Source organism: Tiliqua scincoides, chromosome 4 (assembly GCF_035046505.1).
Source record: "Tiliqua scincoides isolate rTilSci1 chromosome 4, rTilSci1.hap2, whole genome shotgun sequence".
Classification (NCBI taxonomy): domain Eukaryota; kingdom Metazoa; phylum Chordata; class Lepidosauria; order Squamata; family Scincidae; genus Tiliqua; species Tiliqua scincoides.
This window is the reverse complement of record NC_089824.1, coordinates 109,392,819-109,413,296: the sequence shown is the minus strand read 5'-3', so window position 1 is coordinate 109,413,296 and position 20,478 is coordinate 109,392,819. Positions and strand designations below refer to the sequence as shown.

The window sequence follows — 20,478 nt, the reverse complement described above, 5'->3', positions numbered from 1 at the left end:
GCTATTCACCATTTCAGAAATTGGAAGACTTACTGCTGTGCTGCTACTATTTTCTCCAGCATGTAACAAAAAAATTCAGGTAGAATGTGTGAACTGAAAACTGCTGTGGTAAACCACAGTTCAAACAGGGCATACTTGGAAGTCGCTGAGGGCTTTTGTGTGGTTTACTGAGTGTACTGAGTGGTTTACTCTTGCTTGAGTGTACACATTTCTCTTCATTTTGCCTGTAGGAGGTCTAGCTTCAGTTTCTGACATTTCCAGTTGAAAAGGATTCCAGGTAGCAGGACTGGGAAAGGCTGCCCTGAGACCCTGGAGATCCACTGTTAGCCCAGTAATGTCTATTTAAACTAAGACACTTGGCGAGGAAAGTGTACACTGTTCTGTCATGGAAAAGAGCTCAGACACAGCCATTCCTGTTTCTGCAAAACTCTCTTAGAGTTGCCTTTCCTTTTCCTACTGGTAATATTGGATTTACTGTAGATGTTAATTATCTTCAGTAAATTGAGATGATCAAGAAATTAATTACACATCCCACTGGGTTCAGAGACAGAATTTTGCAAAAAACTTTGTGCTCCCCCCCCCAATTTGGACACAATGCAGTCGAATAAAAAATACAATTTGGAATCCAATACATAATTTGCTTCTGTAACCATACATTTTAAATATGGAATATATTAATTTAAAAAAAAGTACAGAGAACATAAGATGGAAGGTTATGTTAAAGTTAACAATTGACTGTGGGAATTGAAGACACCTTCTGCAAGAGCAGAACAATTCTTGGATGGTTCTGGGTGACCTCCATCTCTGAAAAGAATGAACATTCACTATAAATCCACTCTTGCTTTCTCCTTTAGTGATGGGGGTTATCCAGGAGTGGAATGGAAAACAGTATGACTATTCTGAATGGAGTATCTCATTACCAAGAAGTTCTGTGGAAGACTTCTTGGTAAAGTACCCAATGCATAAAGGAACCATTGGAAGAGGTGAACACATCCAGTCTATAGTGCAAGTGGCTGAGATACCTAAAAGCGATGTGATGATTTTAAAGATAGCAGACAGAGACCTGATAGAACCCAGCAAAGTCATGCCGTTTATACTAGTGAATCGTGCAGGCCTTTACAGTAGCCGCCTTGCAGAAATACCCTTCAAATCTTCTTTTTCACAGTGGAAGGAAAAGAAAAAGCCCTTAGGTTTATGGGAGTCTTTTTAACATATACCCTCAACAATGTGCATCCACCAAGAATGTGTCAAGGTTTCTATGTTCTGAAGTTATGTGAAAGCCCATTGCCTCAAGGCAACTGTTCCTGGCTTGCGTATTTGGAGGGGAGGTAAATATTTCAGCTGCTTTGTGTATCAGTAACAGGTTGGTTGATTTTTCTTAACACAGATTCCTGTTGGACAGAGTAACTGGCTTATCAGAGGAGTTGATTGCTTTGCGATTGGTACCTCTCCTACTCAATCAGCTGGTGTTTGCTGAGCCAGTAGCTGTCAAGAGTTTTCTTCCTCATCTCCTGTGGCCAAAGAAAGGTGAAGTTTGAATACTACCTCTCCACAATAAACACATACGCATTCACTGTGAATTTAGAAGTAGTGGAGATTGACACCTTGCCACAAAATGTGAGGGGCAGTGGCTGTTCTTACCTGCTGCAACCTCACCTCCTCACTTCATTCCCTTTCTTTCTTGTAGAGATTAGGGTTTTGTTTTTTCTTCCAGCCTATGGATCTAGCAGGCTTTGTCACATTTCCTTCTTCCACTTGGCCTCAGACCCCAGGTTACTGCTATGTCCCCTTGCTTTTCTAGTAGTGCTCACCCACCTTGCACTTTTTTTATCTTTAGGCTTTTCACCTGTATAAGCACTGGAAGAGACAGTGAGTCATGGCTGCAGGTTTTCACTTGCTTCCAGCTCCATCAGAGCCCGTGAAAAGCAGCTACATAATCAAACATAAGACAGGGTCTTATATGATGGCACAGTTATATTAACTATCTGTGACAGCAACTCTGAATTGCTACCGGTTTCAGCTGGAATAGTGTTGACTCTCCAATTCTTTCACTCTAGATAGAGTGGGTGAAACCCAGACCAATGGCCTACTATCTCCAGCTGTATTCCAAGCACACGTCAGCCCTGTGCTGCTGAAGCTGTTTGAGGTCCATGAAGAGCATGTTCGATTGGTGTTGTTGTCCCACTTAGATGCCTACGGAGAACTGTTTACTCAGAAAGAGCTGAAAAACATCATATTGCCACAGGTGAATATGGGTGCAGCTATAACATATCAAGAAGGCATTGGTGTCTGTCCTGGAGTGGTCATGTCAGTAAAGGCTGTACAGTGTGCACCATTCAAGCTTACTTCTTACTTGTATGCAAGTACTTATTTCTAGCCATCATTCTCACATCTGACCCATTTGCCCCTTTTCCTAGCCTTGCTAGTATGTGTTCACACATGCTTCTCTTTCCTCCAGCCCGTGTTGTGCTCTTTCCAGTTTGGTCAAAAAATGCTTATTGGCATTGGGAATTGCCTCATGCTAAATGGCCTCCCACAAAGTCCTATGCCTCAGTAGTCATGGTCTAAATTCCTCCAAGCCACTGATGTCCAACCAGAATTGTGAAGAATGGCAGTGGTTGCTTACTACACATCCTGAATTTGGGGAAAGTGGTTAAATGTACAAGTTGTTGTTACAATGTGTATTTATGTATAAATCACTCAGATTTTTTTAGTTGTACAAAAAAAGATCAAAAACACATTTGTCATCTTCAGTCTTACAATCTAAAGACATGATGTATTAGGGAAGGAGACTTGAGGGTGGTACTGGGACCAGTGGTGGGATTCAAATAAATTAGCAACAGGTTCTATGTCCTAATGAACAATAAGCAACTCAGCTTCAATTGTCTGCCACAAAGGACGTTGAAAGACTACGGCTGCACTCCTATATTGTACAGTACACACTTTCCTGGGAGTAAGTCCCATTGAACATAATGGGACTTACTTCTGAGTAGACAGTCATAGGATTGCACTGTAACTTTAACCCAATGTCTAAATCCAAATGGCAAGGCTGCAATTCTGTTCTCTGTAGTCACAGGCCTCTGGCCACTAGTTTCCAAGGAGGATAAACATGCGGCTGAAATGCACACTTCAAATGGACATTTTTTTCTTGAATTCTCAAGGCAGTTGTATAATGAAATCAGGAAGGCACCAAGAAGAGGAGGTGGGAACTGCCAGGGCTCCAGGTTACCAACCTCTGGAGACACCACAGCAGCATAGCACCTTCACATCTGCACAAACCAACTTGCTGCACTGGGCTTTGAGCTGGGCCACCTTCCTTCTCAGTGGGAACTTGGTGATTTTTACCAGAGCAGTCAATCCTCTCAAGGATCTGGTTCACTTTTAGTGGTGAACATCTGGTCAGCAAAAGTGCACTGAGCACATAGTCTGACACCTCATCATCAACCAAAAGCAACAACAGCACAGTAACATCTTTACATCTCCCCTTCTTTTTTGTTCTATTACAACATTCCTCAGCATCTGCCTCTTGCCATTGTGCATGGCCCACCTCTGGGAAGTACAACTGGAAGTAACTGGAATGACTATCACCAGTTATTTCCATACTAAGAGGCCAGACATGATGCAATAAACCACAATAAGAGGCTCAGGCTACAATCCTATCCACTTTTTCCTGGTAATAAGTCCCATTGACTATAATGGAACTTACTTCTGAGTAGACATGCATAGGATTGGGCTCCCAGGGTAGATGGGAGGGCTTTTTTGAGTACAAGAAAAGCAGAACTGAGCCTCCTACCACTGTTTGTTGCATCATATTGCTGGTCTCACTGCAAGACAGTGGAAGTCTGGGGGGGGGGGGGTCCTGCCATGAGTATGACTGGGCACTACCTCAAGTACCACTGGTGGTATGAGTACTACTGGTTGAGAAATGCTGCTCTATTCCTTTTACCACCCAACCCCAAAAAGAATTCCAGTGAACTCTAAAGCTTCCCCCTCCAACTTCCAACTCTGCAATCCAATGCATGTCTACTCAGAAGCCCAACAAGTTCAAGGGGAGTTGTTGACTTCCAGGGTTTGAGAGAGAATGGCAGCCTTGAAGGACAGTTTCACTAATGAGCAAAAAAGTACTATGAGGGGACTGTTCTTCTAGGTTGCTTTCCAACAGGCAACAGCAGATACCCATCACTTTGGTCTACTCTAGTGGCAATTCTCCCACAAGTTTGAGGGCTGCTACTGACCAGGAAGTGCAAAGCAGGGGCCTGCAGTGGGTGGGGAGGCAGGTGAGGCAGAACCTCCCCACCACAGTCCTTCGAAAGTGTTGCAGCTGTGTAGGTGCCCAAGCACCCACAACCCAGCCTAAAAATGAAAATTAACAGCACATGTAACAAGGCTTGCAGGTTTTGAGGTTCACCCTGATCACAAGTTCTTCCCAGTGCTTCTCCAGTTCTTCTTCATTAGGTGATAAGACCTAAACCCAATTTGCAAACTTGTTCAAAAAATCTTCAATTTCTAGTCAGCCTGCCATTTGGGGGGGGGGGGGGAGAGGAAGAGAATAACCTAAAGGAACTTTTCTGCTAGAGAAGGAGCAAATGCTAACTGTACCACCCTCAGCACACTTACCTGGGAATAACAGCCCAATCCTATGCAAGCCTACACAGGAGTAAATCACATTCTATAGTCAATTGGGCTTGCTTCCCAGGTGTGAGTAGGATTGCAGCCTAAGGGCTATCCAACTTTCCAGAGCCAATGCAGCCACACTGCAGTCCCGAGGTAAGGGAACAAACATTCCCTTGTCACAAGGAGACCTCCAGGACTTGGTGCTGGAAAGTTACAGTTAAGAGGACTTGGGACCTAATCCAATCCAATTTTCCAGTGCCAGTGCAGCTGTACCAATAGCGCATGCACTGCATCCTGTGGTGGGGGGCAGGGAACATTTGTTCCCTTACCTCAGGGCTGCATTGTGACTGCACAGGTGCTAGAAGAAAGCCTCACTGAGCACAATAGGACTTACTTCTGAGTAGACATGCATAGGATTGTGCCCTAAGGCTGCAATCCTACTTCCACTTTCCTGGGAATAAGCCCCATTGGCTATAATGAGATTTACTTCTGAGTAGATATGCATAAGATTCTGTTCAAAGGCTGCAATCCTATCCACACTTTCCTGGGGGTAAGACCCATTGAACACAACAGGACTTACTTCTGAGAAGACCTGCATAGGATTGTACCCTTAATGAAGTAATGTTTTGTGCCACATTCCTGTCTTTTTTTAACCTGAGGAATTTCAGCTGTGGGAGCATCGCCTCTATGTGTCTGATAGTGTATTATACAATCGTTGTGTAACAACACATTGTATTGCAATGAAAAGATCCCAAGCACAAAACTGCATTCCCAAACCCCAAGGATGAAAACCAACCCCATGGTGCAGTCCTGTGCTTTTGGGAAGTAAGGGCACAATCCCTATGCCTGTCTACTCAGAAGTAAGTCCCATTATAGTCAACAGAGCTTACTGCAGCTTGAGAGCCCAAGCCTATGCATGTCTACTCATTATAGAGTCTCATTATAGCCAAAGGGGCTTACTTGCAGGAAAGCGTGGCTAGGACTGCAGCCTTTCAGCACAATCCTATGCATGTCTACTCAGGAGTAAGTCATTATAGCCAAAGGGGCTTACTTGCAGGAAAGTGTGGCTAGGACTGCAGCCTTTGAGCACAATCCTATGCATGTCTACTCAGGAGTAAGTCATTATAGCCAAAGGGGCTTACTCCCAGGAAAGTGTGGATAGGATCGCAGCCTCAGTGATGAGGATGAGATGCTTCCTTCCTTCGCCTTCTGATTGACAGTGGCTGCAATCCTAACCACACTTTCCTGAGAATAAGCCCCATTGAACAAAATAGGAGTTACTTCTGAGTAGACCTGGTTAGGATTGTGCTCAGTGCCTACCCAGAGGTAAGTTCCATTGTGTGTCCATGGACATGCGGGGGGGGGGGGAGGGGGGCTTGCCCTCAGGGGCAGCGGGGGCTCTTTGGGCGGGAGCTGCTCCGGCGCCCTCCTCTTCGACCCACCCGCGCCCCCGACCCACCGCGAGAGCTGAGCCCAAGGAGCCTCCAGGCGCAGGAGCAGTCTACTCACCAGTCAGCAAGCTTGGCCGGGGAGGGGAGGTGCGGGGCAGGCAGCTGGGCTGCTTCTCTCACCCTAGTCAGCAGGCTGCATCTGCGGGCGCGCGTCGCTAGCACCCGCTGGGAGCGACCCGCTTTCCCCTGGGAGGGGTTGGCCCCGCACGGCTGCTGCCCCCAGGAGGGTTAGCCCTGACATTTCAAGGCGCGAGCTCCCTGGCCAGCAAACGGTTCTTAGAACCAACAGCTGGATTAGGTATGGGTTCTATAGAATAGGTGAGAACCTGCTGAATCCCACCACTGACTGGGACTCACCCCAAACAGTGAGGCTGTTCACAGAGCAAAGAAACTTTGTTTTTTAAATTGATTTGCTATAGTGCGTTTTTTGCCATCTACTTGGAACGGAACCCATGTGAATAATGAGGCTCAACCTGTAGTAAGAATCTGCAGCAAGTGTGGATCTACAGTTGAATATGGGAACTTGGGAACCAAGTTGTGTCTGACAGGCTATCCTTATTCTAGGTTTTACTGGGGCTACGAGATACCAGTGACTCTCTGGTGGCTGTAACACTGCAAAGCTTAGGAGTGCTGGTCTCTCTGCTCGGACCTGATGTTGTTGTGGGAGGTGACAGAACAAAGATCTTCAAGCGCTCAGCACCAAGTTTCAGTAAACCTACAGACCTTTCCCCAGAAGGTAAGTAGATATGGCAGTTTTGTTCTCTAACAAATGCACAGGACAAAGGCCAGCTCTGCTCTTCAAACCAGAGCATACAGCAGTAGCTCCTGAATGTTTTAGCACCAGGACCCATTTTTAAAAATTCTCTCAGGACCCACCTAGCTTTACAAGACTAAAAAAGTTTCAATTTACCAGCCACACTGTTTATATCCTTACATTGAAAGGGGGGGGGGAACCACCTTCTGGATCATTTGTTGAGCTCCATGTTCATCTGATTGGGACATTCTGATGTCCTTTCATTTCCCTCAACTTGCTCTGAAGTGGACCAAGGCATGTTTTCCTACCCATGAGTAAACATGTACATGCTGCTCCTTTCAATTTCCATAGGGCTCAATACTTTTTGCTTGGCAGCTATCAGCTTGTCAGTTTTGCAGCCCACCACAAATCAGGTTGGGACCCACTGGTGGGTCCAAACCCAGTTTGGAATCACTGTCATAGAGAGATTGCAACTGGATCAACAGGTTCGTTAGCAAACTATACTTTCTGTATGCAACTGCAATGATATGTTAAAGAGGAAAAAACCAGGGGCAGTTAAGCTTTTAGAACTCATCTGGAAGTAGGTCTGAAGCTTTTAACCTTAGTGATTTTTGCCTTAGGGTCGAGAGTTGTTTAGGATGTTCCAAATAGAGGAAAAGTATACTGGTGCTCTATGATAAGACTGCATTATATGTTTAGTAGAAAGAGGTTATTACACTCTCTGTAGCAATATGAGTAAAGCAAGATGATGATTTGTTTTAGGCCAGCTTCTTCATATTTTGTGTATATTCTGAGTCACATAATTGGATCCTAAACATTCCTTTTTTTTTTTTAAAGGAGTTTCTATTCTAATACACCATAGTATGGGTAGCAAGTCACCAAAATGTGACCTGAGACCTAGACTGGAGTTGCTTCTCCAGTCTAGTTTTCCTTTATTAGTTTGACCTCAGTGGAATGTTCCTAATACAGCAATACTTGCACTTTTGTCTGGTAAGGGACCAGAGCATAGCTGAAAGAAAAAATGGATGAATATGAAAGCACAGCCTTATTTAGCTTGCAAATTTACTTTGGCTGGTGAAAAATGTAAGTTAGTAACTGTGCAATACATGTGTATGCATGCAAAACCTAAATAAATTGAAATAAAAGAAAAATAAACATAAGAATGTTGACTAACGTGGTGGAAGTTGGATGAAAGAGAGCAGTACGTGGACAAAATCTGAAATGTGGTTAAGTAAAAATGGCTGAAAAAGCTAAGCAATGAAAGATACTGCTGTTTTGTGAATGTGAAACTCAACTCTGAATCAATCCGATTCAACATTTTATAGCTTGTTTTAAGCTCAGTTTGCAGTGTTTGGTGTGCACAAAGGTTGAGCAACTTTTGCCTTGGACCGACTTCCCAAATGCATGTTGGTAGCATTGCTGTGGGTTTTCATGAGTGCATGGGAACAAACTTCCTGAAAACCCAGCACAATCAAGTCACCGTTCACACTGCCCAGTTTCGAATCTACCAAGTCCAAACATACATGGATTGCAAATCTCCTGATTTCTGGCAGGAAGGATGTCTGGTAGCACAGGTCCCTTCTCACAGTTGCATTTTGGAGGAGGTAACATCTGGATTCTCTACCATTCTTATCTTTTTTTATACCAAATGAGAGAAATCCTTATCCTACCTGTGCATGGGCCACAGTTAAGCATTTAGGTTGGAGAAGTGGTGTGAGACTTTCTGTTTCTTACTTCCTTCATACCTCCCCCCCCCCACCAAGTCCTCTGCACATAGGAAATTAGATAGGGTTAATAAAGTGTGCTTTGTGAACCAAAAATGCTGAATTCCATTCAGAAATACAGATACTTTATCTGTTCAGGTAGGCTAAGTGGCATTAAAATGGGCCTGTGAGATAAGTTGCTGCTTTTCAGGTCTGTATCCAGTGATGTCTTTAATCTTTGTAGCTCTTACTTGCTGTATTAGTGATTAGGACTGCACTCAAAGAAATCTTAGTCCATTAATCAGATCAGGTGACTGATTAAAACTACATTAACTTGTGTATGAGTAAAACAAAAGAACAAAGGCATTCCTCTCTTTTGTATGAGAAGGAAGGCCTCTTCAAGGGTGGTGCCCAAGAGTCATGGTTTTTATAAGTATTTATATTTCAATAGAGCAGATTTTTAAAAATCAGACTACCTTTCTTATCAAGCAGATTTGATGAAACGTTGCAGCTTTCATAACTGAACTGTTAAGATAGCCTGCACCACTTTTCAGAGCGTGATACCATAGTCTTCCAAGACTGAAGGATGCCAGTGAATGATGATAGATGCTCCCACCCAGCTGTCGGGGGTTGTACTCTGACAACCTGCTTAAAGATTTAGGGTGCAATCCTAACCCCTTATGTCAGCACTTTCCAGCACTGGCCAATGGGGCAGCACTGCATCCTGCAGTTGGGTGTCACTCACGGAGGCCTCCTCAAAGTAAGGGAATCTTTGTTCCCTTAGTTCAGAGCTGCATTGCCCTTATGTCAGTGCTGGAAAGCTCTGACATAAGGGTTTAGGATTGCGCCCTTAGTTTCATAACTACTACTGTGTTCTCCTGGTATAAACTTCCTTTATATTTTGCTTGTATATCCTTGCAGGCTCCCCCCGTCATGCCATAAGCTTCGAGAGAAAGATAATCTATCAGCCCCTGCCAAATTATTCTTCAAGTGTGTTCCTCATGTCTCCCAACTCTGGAAATCTGTCCTTTAGCAACAACCACCATGTGCCAAGCCCGGATTCTCACATAGCCTTAAAGAAAGGTAAACAGCTGGGCATCTTTGTCACAGTAGGACTTGGTACAAAACCCTCTAAAGCAGCATTTCTCAAACTGTGGGTCATGACCCATCAGTAGCTTAGATGGCATTTTAGATCTCTTGAGTGGAAGTAATTGTTAAACTTTTTAAATTCAGGTTATAACTTTCTGTCTTGTTTAAGACATTGGAATATGTCACCAGGCATATATTGTGTGTTTTCCACAGGGGAACCAGATTCTCTGTTGCCCTTAAACGGTGTTCCTGGTGGGTTAAATACATTGAGGAATAGCAGAAACCAGCATGCAGCTGAGAAGACAGCAGAGGAATGGCCAGACTGGAATGAATGTGAAGAGCTAGAGACTGAGAGAAATGCAACTGTAGATATCCAAAAGAGAGAATTTTGTACCAATGAGAGTCCCTCTGTTGCCAGTCACAACATGGATGAGAAACCTTGGGATGCTGTGGCTCACAACTCTGACTTTAAACTCTCCTCAGGAAACAGCCCTAGTACTGTAGGGGTTAATGACACCACAGAGGTGCCCGTGCATCCAGATATGCTTGAGCTCAAGAGAGAATACAGAACTCTCAAATTTAATTCCTCTGTAGAGCCCAGCAGCGACATTTATAATCACAGAAGCCAGCAGGATGAAATCTCCAGTGTGCCCAAGGCATCATCTTCAGAGAGGGCTCCTAAGTTGGAGTCAGGTTTAGGAGAAGAATTCACAATCCAGGTGAAGAGGAAAGAATGTCATGAAACCGAACTGGACTGGTTTGCTGACATGGTCCCAGACATCAAGCCTTCTTCAGCACTCTTGATTCTGCCAGAGCTGGGTTCTCATCCTGTTGTCCAGAGAAATTTAGACACCTTTTCCAGCAGAGTTTATGATGCTCAGGGGACACACTTTTCTTCTAAATTTGCAGCTGCTGAAGTCACAGAGGTAAGGAGTTGGGACTGTCTGATGGAGTGTTATCAATACCAATGCTGTGCAGTTTGCTTTACACACATCTCAGTCAGAAATGACTAGATAATGTTGTTCTGTCAGCCCCCTAAGAGAGATACTGCCCATTACAGCCTGTGATAAGCTACTATGTATGTTGTACTTAAGTATATTTCTCTAAGGAACTGTACAAAATGTTCTTTAATAATGAATCTGAAGTAATCTTTCAAGAACAGTTGTTTCCACATAGAAGTGGGTATGCTTATGAAAGATGTCTTGAGTTAATCTGATATTCTAGTTGGAGGTTTTGAAGAAATGTGATGTTGGCCCATTCTGTGAGCCTTGGGGCCAAATGCATCTCTGTTGCAGCCTCAGATCTCTGAAGCTTCAAAGGGGAAGAGCAGAACTCTCCTGATTCATGATTCTGTTTTCCCCTTTCCAGTAAAGAGCAGAGTCTACAACTCAAATGTGACCTCTGGGGAGTGCTTATGGCACAATTCTTGCATGCTAGGGTGTCTTTCTGCCTTGCCTGAAGTCTTCATGTTAGACTGGAAAGCCCTTTTGTTTTTTTTAGCCCCAGCTACCTCTTGCAGCTTTAAATAGAGGCACCGGAAGTTTAGGGGCCTTCTGCAAAGCCTGCACCAGCTATCAAACTTTTGCCTGTGTACAAAGGCCAGGACCATGCTTTGCAGTTTAATGTATAGTATCCATTTCACAGGATGGTTTTATAGATTGTTCTTGTATAGTCCCCTGAGTTTGAAAGGGTGAACGAATATAGCAGTATGCTGTTACTTCAATTTCTTTTGATAGTGTCATGGTCCACGAATGCTAATCTAAGCCTTTTACAAAAAGTCAAAGGAATCTTAACATTTAATAGATATCTACTAGCAAACATAACAGTGGCAATATCAATTTAATAGCTTAGGGCTGAGGTATTCAATCTGTCAGGGCTCCCTAGGGAGGTGTGGCTAGCCCCCAGGGGCATTGTGAGGCATCTTGGGGAGAGAGGTGGCCATAGCTGCTCTGCTGCCTCCCTACTTGCTGCTTTTCTGTGGCTGTGAGTGGCGCAGTGGGAGGTGGGAAAGGCATGTGAAACATGGTGGGGAGAAGGAGAGAAGGCTGGCTGGGCATTGACTGAGGTGCCGCATCTCATCAGCACAGCCTGCATTTCTCCGCGTTGCCTGGGGAATAGGGGTGACATCTGCATGTTGGGGTGTATGTGTGTGAGCATGCCCCCATCTACTTTGGGGGTTAGTTGTAATCTTGCTTTGTGTGGCTGCAATCCTGTCCATACTTTCCTGGGAGTAAGCCCCATTGACTCAAATTGGACTTACTTCTGAGTAGACCTACATAGGCTCGGGGTCTGTGTCAGCTTAACCAAGGATCTTCCCCTTTCTCTTTTTCCTCCCCCTTCAAAAAAGAAAAGCTGCTCCTGATCAGTCAAGCTTTGTCTCCAAAAACTGATTAAAAAATAAAAATACCCATTCCTTTACAGCCATCCCCCTTTTTCCTGCCTCCTTTGGGGGAGGGGTACTTCCCATGTTGGTTGCTGTTATAAGACAAAAGGCGCAATCCTAGCTAGGTCTACTGAGAAGTAAGTCCCATCGTGTTCCATGGTACTTACTCCTAGGAGAATGAGGTTAGGATTGCAGCCAAACAGTCTCTGGGTCTGTTTCACATCCGTTTGCAGTTCGCAGAGACACACAAAACAAAGTCTTCCTCTCCCCCAGCAAATTCATCACTCCCCCCTCCCTTTCCAAAACCCTCCAGGTGTGCTGCTAATAAACTCAGGGCACAATCCTAACCAGGTCTACTCAGAAGTAAGTCTTATTGTGTTCAATGCGACTTATTCTCAGGTAAGTGTTGTTAGGGTTGCAGCCTCAGAGTGCTTTTTGTTTCTAGTGTATCATTATAACACCTTCACCCCCATTTTGGGGGTAACTGAGGTGAGGTGATGTAATGGGGAGCTGCGGGCCGGAAAAGTTTGAGAACCACTCAAAAGTTTGAGAACCACTCAATGTCTGAATGGCCTGGCTTCAGCATCATTATTGCAGTAAGCTTAAGAAGTGATATTGTCTGTACATCAAATGTCTCAGCCATGTCTGTTTTGAGCTGTTCAGGTTGATCAGACAAGATGCCTAAGTCAGCTGTGCTAAGCGTTCTTGTGTCTCATTACCTCTTTTCAGTCTCCTACTGCCAATGAAAAGTGGTGGCTAATAGCAGTGCGACTATTTTTTGCAATCTTGTTAACATTTTTTATCCTTGTAGGTAGATGTTGTTGGCTGGGAAGAACATGAAGAGCTGAACTGGGAGGATGATGCCAATTGGTGACAACTAAGACTTGTCTTAAATTGGAGTTAGGAGCTTCATTTGCAATGTCTTGAACAATTTTTACTGTCTCACCCAGGCACCAGAAACTCAGCAAATTGTTTGCCTTTCTGACCTACAACAGAATTTTGCTGGAGCTGTAATTACAGCTAGGTCTGCCTGCCCGCCCTATCTACAACAAATGAGCTATTGAACTGAATAACATGTTGCAGATGAGTGATTTTATCTTTACAGAACAGTTTGTCGAAAAACCCTAGGAAAAATAAATGGATAAATACACTATGGAAATGTTTGTGCTATATATTCATCAGAAACCTTCTGCTAGTATCAGTGCTTTGACAAGACCACTGAATATTGTGAGCAGGGGAGGTAAAGTAGCAGCAAATCATCTTTGTTCTTAAAGGGATGGATTTACTTGGGGTTGAATTCCCAGGGAGCTACCCAAGTCTCACAACTGAACACATTTGTAACCATTCCTCTCTGTAAAGAACATCCAAGTTTTTTAATCTGAGAAAAAGGCATAGGAAAAACATGCATGTATTTTAAGTCTGTTTTGGATCACTGTTAGGGGTTTTCTAGCCAACAGTCCCTGGCAATATGTATATAACTGAATATCAAAACAAGTTAATCTAGAAACCACCACTCGTGGGTCCCCTCTTTGCTTCTCTGGCTTCTGCTGTGGTTGTTGGGCATAGCTAGTCAGTAACATGAACTGAAGGCACCCCAAAAGGCATTAAACCTCATTGTATGCTGTTCTTCAAGCTGTTCAGTGTTGCCTGTAAGACTTCCAGTTTCTTTGCAAGCCAAGTGGGGGGTGGACCTTTCTGTAGCAACAGTTTCACAGTTTCCAGTGTCCCTTCAGCAGTGTCTATTGCTGACTTGTATTGCGCCTCATTAGGTGAGTAGCAGCTTCTTTTCAGGGAGGGCTACAGATTGAAACACAACATAAATGTTCAAGCAAAAGAGTGTGAACACAGGTAAAACAAACCCAAGATCCTTACAGTGCAGTAGGGAGCAACTTCTTCCAGCTGTATTTTTAAAATTGCTCCACTGTTGATTACCTGTATAAACTAAACTGAAACACTAGCTAGCTGCCATAAGGTCCAGCACATCAATAGTAAGCAAGCTCCTGATGGTTAAAACCTCTGCCACATGCATACGAACTACTTTCAATACAAACCACAAAACTGAAGAACTATATTGTGATGGAGTATTCCTCAGTTCCCTTCCTGCGAACACTTGGGAGATAGAGACTGAGGGACATTCCTCCCCAAATTACAGGTCAGAAATCTTTATAGTAGGCTTGAGTAAGTTCTGCAGGAGTTAACACTTTTTCTGAATTTTTATGAATGACTGGCAAGTTCTGCATACCCTATTAAATCCAGAGTTTTTGGTCTCTCCTACAAACTAATTCAGCTATATAGAGACCAGAATTGCAATGCAGGCTAGAAGTGCTGCAACACTGAGAGCTGGTATGCTCCAAAGCAAATTTCATCCAAATGGCATAACTTTAAGTACCCTAGGTTCATAAACAACAATTCCTGTGACTGACAGCTAAGAAGAGTGTTGTTTTGATCATTTAAACTGCTACTGGCTATATTTGTCCTCGCCCACCACACATATTACATGTGTTTAAGCCATTTCTGCCTAACATGGCATATATGCAAATTTGTACGCCTGTGGGCCAAGCAAAAATGGGTTAAGTGGCCATATGGTCAACAGCCCTAAATTTGTTGGCACAGGAGTATAGCCCAACTTTGCTACTATCTGAGAAAGTGGCAGTGGAATCTATCAGACTGGCTACATTCATTGCAAACTGAGTTGTCTTGCCCACATGACTGCAACATACCTCCAAAACCAGGGCCCTTTGTTCATCTGCCATAGCCTTCTGCAAGTGGCACTTGAGAAGAGCATTTTCCTCTTTTAGTCTTTCCACTCTTGCTTCTCCTGTCTCTTCTACCTGGTGAGTCTGAGAAAGACAATCAAGAAAAATACCTAAGAAAAGCCAGCCACGCTGTTAATCACTGAGCAGGTTACCCAATTCAAGGTTTACCCACACAGTTAAGGGAGCCTGTTTGAAGAATGACTAACAAACAGGGCTTACTCTTCTATTGGCAATTTAGGTATCTTGGTATTTAGATATCTTATAGGTATCTTAATAAGAACAGGTATCTTAATTTGAACTGTTGAAGTTAAAAAATGGCTTCCCATCCCCAGAGAGTCATCTATAGTGACAGTGCTGCTCGATACTGCCAATTAAAACCATGTTACTTGCCAGAGCTGAAGTGAGATGCATCATCTGAGTTACTAAGAAAAACCTACAGGGGGCTGAATCCTGCCAGAGACATAATTGGAGCAGCTGCACCTGCAAACATGGAGCAGAGAACCTCCACAAAAACCAATAATTGCTCAATGCAATCAGCCACTGTCAGTGTGGAGCAAAACTTCCTGGCCAGCATCATGATTGCATGTGCTCAGGAAAGACATACTTGACCCCCATTTGGTTTTGAGAACTGAGAATGTAGTGCTGATAATGGGAAGGAACAAGGCAGGATGTCATAGCTGATGCACAAACCAAGGGTGCCCAAGATGGTAACCATAGGGTGGAGCACTGACCTTGTACGATCCACTAGGAAACACTGCGATGCCTTTTCAATGAAGAAAACGGGCAAGCAATGTGGTGAAAATGGATGCAGGTCATCCACAGCATGCTCAGGTGAAGATGCCAACTCTTTGTCTGTTTGTGACCAAGTAGCTGGGCTCCAAACTGGGCTTAGAAACCAGCCCTCATTCTTCATTCTAAGACAATATAGGCTCCACAACAGATTCCAAAAAAGGATGCTCTGGCATGGCTGAAATCTGTGATTGATATCAAACCTGTAAATGTGGGGAGGTACCACTGCTCAGAGAGCTGAAGCAGGCAATGCGCATATACTCAGTGCGCTAGCTGTCTCCCTGGTTAAAGCTCTGTTCAGCACTTGGCTTCATGCAGGTGTGAATCCCATATGTGGGATCAAAGAAGTTGTGCATGATATCCTTGCACAAGCACAGAGGCAGCCAAACATAAATCTGTCTTTTGTCTGTAAGTAGACATAATTCTGTGATACGCAAGTTTTAATTATACTCTCAGGTTGAATAAAGGGCTTTGAGTACCTAGCAACCCAGTGCATTTATATTGTTAAAGCAATAAGTTAGTATGCATGCTTATCCAGGAAACATTAAATTTCAAGGTGGAAAATGTAACTTGAAACCAGCTGCCTTGACTAAAAAAAAAAATCAATCCTGATACCAGCAGTGTCAATTCTATTTAAAAAACATACCTTTGACAGGAAACAAACAACTCTGCTTTTAATTTCTTCAGAGTTAAGGCACTGGGGAAGTATGTCTTCATGGCTTGTTTCCTTAGTACAACAAGAAAAAAGAGGGAGGTTGATAAACGCCCATCCACTCCAAAATGGTTTCTTGGTTGTTTTAACTGATACAAGAATTAAGGTGTTCAAGATATGAAAAGATGAAACTCAACAATGAAAAGATATTCAAGTGGCATGGGATTTACAACAAAAGTGCATGAAAATTAGTATTCAGTCAGGTGCTAAAGTTCAGGTTCCTAAATTCTTTCTGCCCTTGTCTTTATTTTTACATGTGTTGTGGACCACCCCACCCCCCCAACAGGGCTCCATGATGAAACAGGGGAACAGCCCCAAACAGGGCTCCATGATGATCTACTGGGGAATAGGTCAGAGATGGGGGCTGGTTTAGCCACTCCCAAGGCATCCAGGGAAAACCAAAGGAAATGATGTTCAGGTAACCATGGCAACCAAGATATCCTTTCTCCTTAGCACTGTTGGTTTCACAGAACAAGTCTTGCAGGAGACCAGAGATCTCTCACATAAAATCAAGGATTGCTGTGCCATCTTTAAAGAAGTAGGCTGGGAGGCAGAGGAGCAGATGGTGGGAAGATTCCCACTGAATGATGCTCCAGGAGGAAGATCCAGGGTCTGATGAACCCCTTCTCCATGCCTGAGGCTGGGGTACCAAACAATATCTTTATTTTCACTTTATTTCCACCTGCCCTTCTTGAATATACCTAAAGCAGTTTACAAGACTAGAACAAAACTGCAACTAAAACTATGTGTGAATCTATTCTGTATTAGTAACAAGCTTCTCCATGTATAGTTACCTCTATTCAATAGTCTGTGTTTATATGTCCTCTTTTTAAAGATTATAAATGTTTATATTTTCCTACCAAAAAACCTTTAGCATACTAATGTGAACTTCCATTATTACAGCAGATATCTGAGTATAAGTCGATTTCAGTTAAGTCAAGGGCAGGTTCTGAGCCAAAATCATGGGATTTCCCTATGACCTCCAGATAAGTCTGGGAGGTTTAAACTTAGGAGGGGGTGTTTTTGTAAGAACTGCACAGACTCTAATTTATTAAAAATTTAGAAAAAGATCATAAGATACATTTTAATTCATTACTCATGGGCAGCCCAATCCTGAGCAGCCCGGGGCACGCGGCTCCCGCCACATCCTGCGCACCTCAGCCTGCCACGTACGGCGCTTCAGGAAAATGGGACTTTTGTCCTCTTCTCCCAGGTAAGGGAAGCAGCCCCGAAATGGGGCTACTCACTTTACCGACAACCAAAAGGTTGGCAGTAAGTAAAGGCGTTCATGTAGGGTGCCGAGCCTGACACACACACCTTGGATCCGGTGGAGCCGAGCTCCACAGGACCCGCCTCACTCCCTCCCACGGCACGCCTCCCACCCACCCTTTCTCTGCCTCCTCCCCGCCCCCCTCCTGCTTACCGTGCTGTGGCTTGGCAATCCATGAGACTGAGCAGCGGAGGATGGGCACCCGCACAGCACTAGCCCAGCACCGGCCAGCACTGAGCTAGCACAGATGCTAGCCCTGCAGTAGTGCTTATGGCTACCCTTACTAAGGGTAAGCTAGCCCTTATGGCACGTTTGCGACAGTGCACTCTGAAGGAAAGCCAGAACACGGAGCTCAGGATTGGGCTCTCATTCAGTTATGGTCTTCACAAACTTTTTGTAAATACTATCAGAATAAGTGCACTGTAAACAACATACCAGTAGACCCATTAATCAAATCCTTCTTTAAGGTGCTTGGTGTGTTAAGTCAGAGACTTTACATATAACGTACAACATATAAACACATAACTGGAGTGTGAAATTCAATTCACAGTGAAGAGACAAGTGGTTAGGAATGACTGTGAGCAAGTGCACCTACACATAGTTGCAACCCTATTTACTCAAAAGTAGACCCCATTGCTTTCCATAGGTGTTCTTAAGTAATTGTGCACTAAATTGTAGCACTAAATTGTTTCAGATGGAAATGAGGATTTCACCCTGGTGTTTAAAAAACCAGACTTCTGCCAAATATTTGCAAAATGAAACAAGGGTGCAGAAGGGTCTGCTAAAAAGAACGAGGCTTGCTTGATTTAAATGGAGGTCTTGAGCCTGGCTTGCTTTTTTTCTCAGGAGAATAAAATGTTAACTTTGGCTGCAGCTTGCTTTGGAGGGGTTGCCATGGAGACAAATAGCCCTCTAATTATTTGCATGGTCCTCTTGACCTGGTGCCAAGATCTCGAGTGACCTCACAGATAAGGTGAGGAGATGATCTAAGCTTGATTTATTGGCAGAAATTTCTCACCTTATAGGTGAGAATCTACCATATGGGCATAGTCCAGCCAAGGAAATGCAGTTTATAGGTTCTGAGTGAACTGTGGTCCTGACTAAATACTATGAAAAACAATGGGAGGTGAGTACTGGTCCACAAGCACTGGCCTGGCCTATTACCTAGCCTTTATTTTTGTGTGCTACTCTTTCTCTGCATGCACAGAGGACTTTGGGGAGGCATAGGTATTCATTTGGGAATATGGAGGAAGTAAGAAACAGCGAGAGGGTCTATAGTCTATACTTACCAGGGGAGTTGAGAGTGAAAGAGTGAGGTTATCTCATTTGCACTGTAGTTTGGATAATAAAAACAGGAGTCTCTCCTACTGATTATCACCTTCCCCAAACATGAATGCAAATGAGAAAAGACACCAGTTCTCCCATCCAGTCTTCTCTTTCACACAGAGTACCTGAGGAAGAGGAAGAGGAATTTTTTTCTCACTTGTGCTGCAGTTTGGAGAGGATTCGGAATGGCAAAAGTCTCTCCTACTGTTTCTCACTTCCTTCAAACTCCAGCACAACTGAGTGAGGATTCTGCTTCTCCCTCTGGCAAGAGCACAGGGCTGGGAGAGGCGATTTCCCCTCATTTATGCTGCAGTTTGGCAAAGATAATATAGCAGGAGAGACTTCTGCTGCTTTTAATCTTCTTCCACCCACTGCATCGAAAAGGCCTCGGGGAAGGAATGTGTAGTGCTGGGCATCCTCCTTGCTAGAGGGCCTAGAACAAGTACCCTTGGCAAGGGGATTTGTGAATGCTAGGAGTTAAGATAGTTGCAGCCAATTTTAACTGCATTTGGCTCTTTCAGGTCTACTGACACTGATGGAAGAAAAAGAAGTCATGAGTTTGAAAGTGCTTATAAGCAGCTTCATGCTAATTCTTTCCCACAAACTAAAAAGCTCTGGTCCTTGGCTCTTACCTCTGCAAATTGAGTGAATGCCTCAAGGGCATGCTGATGAATCAACCAGTTACTGCTGGCCAGCAAAGAAGCAAATAGACAGGACAACGTGGACAGAACCTGTATCTTTAAAAAAAAAAAGTCTGATATAGTTCATAGAGTTTCAATCAAGGAAAGTCCATGGGCAATTCTTGCTAACAGAATAAGCACTGCCAGCTTTCCTAAAGGAACCACAAAACAAATCTACCAGATACTAGTGCAGCTGTCAAAATGCATACATATACATTAGCCTACTACATTCAACAGAAGAGCAAAGGAAATGACTTCCAAGTTAAAATAAACACCGTAGCTAGAACTCCACTAAATCTAGAGTTAATGCAAAAGTGATATATTTCTGCTCCAGGAGATTAAAGGGTCTTACTATAAAGGGGATTTCCTCCATCTACATGTCTTTCTTGGTCTTTAAAAAGTACAAGCTTCCCCCTCCCCCCCATATACCATATCCATGGTTTCACTTATCCACGGTTCTCAAATTCCCTCCCAATTGGGCTCATGACTACCTCTCTTCTGTGTAAAAGGGGAGATTTTTCTTCCTTTTGTTTTGGAACAGGAAGCAGACAGCAAGAACCTAGACTCACAGCTGCTAAAAGGACTTCCTGTTCACATTCTCGCCATTGCCTCTTGTACCATTCCTCTAGCAGAGTGGTTCTCAAACTGGTGGGTTGCGACTAATGCTTCCCCCATCGCTTTAAGGGGCGGAGGAAGAGGAGAGGCAGGGAAGCAATCCCCAGGATCGCATTCCTAAGGGGGGTGCTTTCACTTACTTGTAGACAGTGAGGGCTGCCGGAAGTGTGGGGAGCTTGAGCAACCCTCTGCAGGGCTCCCTGAAGCTTGGAATCTTCAAACAGCGCGATCGTAAAGCACTTCCTGTTTGCAGGAGGTGTATTGCAATTGCTTCGTTTCATGATTCCAAGCCTCAGGGAGCCCTGAGGAGGGCTGCGCTGGGCTTCTCGCACGGCT

General features: G+C 43.9%; 2 protein-coding genes across 2 annotated transcripts in view; one reads left to right on the top strand and one right to left on the bottom strand.

Annotated features, from left to right (window-relative positions):
• SCYL3 (SCY1 like pseudokinase 3) overlaps positions 1–13,145 on the top strand; it is a 33,149-nt gene extending 20,004 nt beyond the window's left edge. Inside the window, exons 9-14 of the mRNA XM_066625295.1 lie at positions 1,388–1,527; positions 2,058–2,245; positions 6,630–6,801; positions 9,444–9,605; positions 9,825–10,537; positions 12,806–13,145. Coding sequence (XP_066481392.1) covers positions 1,388–1,527; positions 2,058–2,245; positions 6,630–6,801; positions 9,444–9,605; positions 9,825–10,537; positions 12,806–12,868 — 1,438 coding nt within the window. The 3' untranslated portion in view covers positions 12,869–13,145. The remainder of the gene's footprint in view (positions 1–1,387; positions 1,528–2,057; positions 2,246–6,629; positions 6,802–9,443; positions 9,606–9,824; positions 10,538–12,805) is intronic.
• FIRRM (FIGNL1 interacting regulator of recombination and mitosis) overlaps positions 13,106–20,478 on the bottom strand; it is a 42,805-nt gene continuing 35,432 nt past the window's right edge. Inside the window, exons 21-24 of the mRNA XM_066625296.1 lie at positions 19,480–19,584; positions 16,186–16,266; positions 14,715–14,834; positions 13,106–13,791 (exon numbers count right to left, since the gene is read on the bottom strand). Of these exons, the coding sequence (XP_066481393.1) occupies positions 13,606–13,791; positions 14,715–14,834; positions 16,186–16,266; positions 19,480–19,584 (492 nt within the window). The 3' untranslated portion in view covers positions 13,106–13,605. The remainder of the gene's footprint in view (positions 13,792–14,714; positions 14,835–16,185; positions 16,267–19,479; positions 19,585–20,478) is intronic.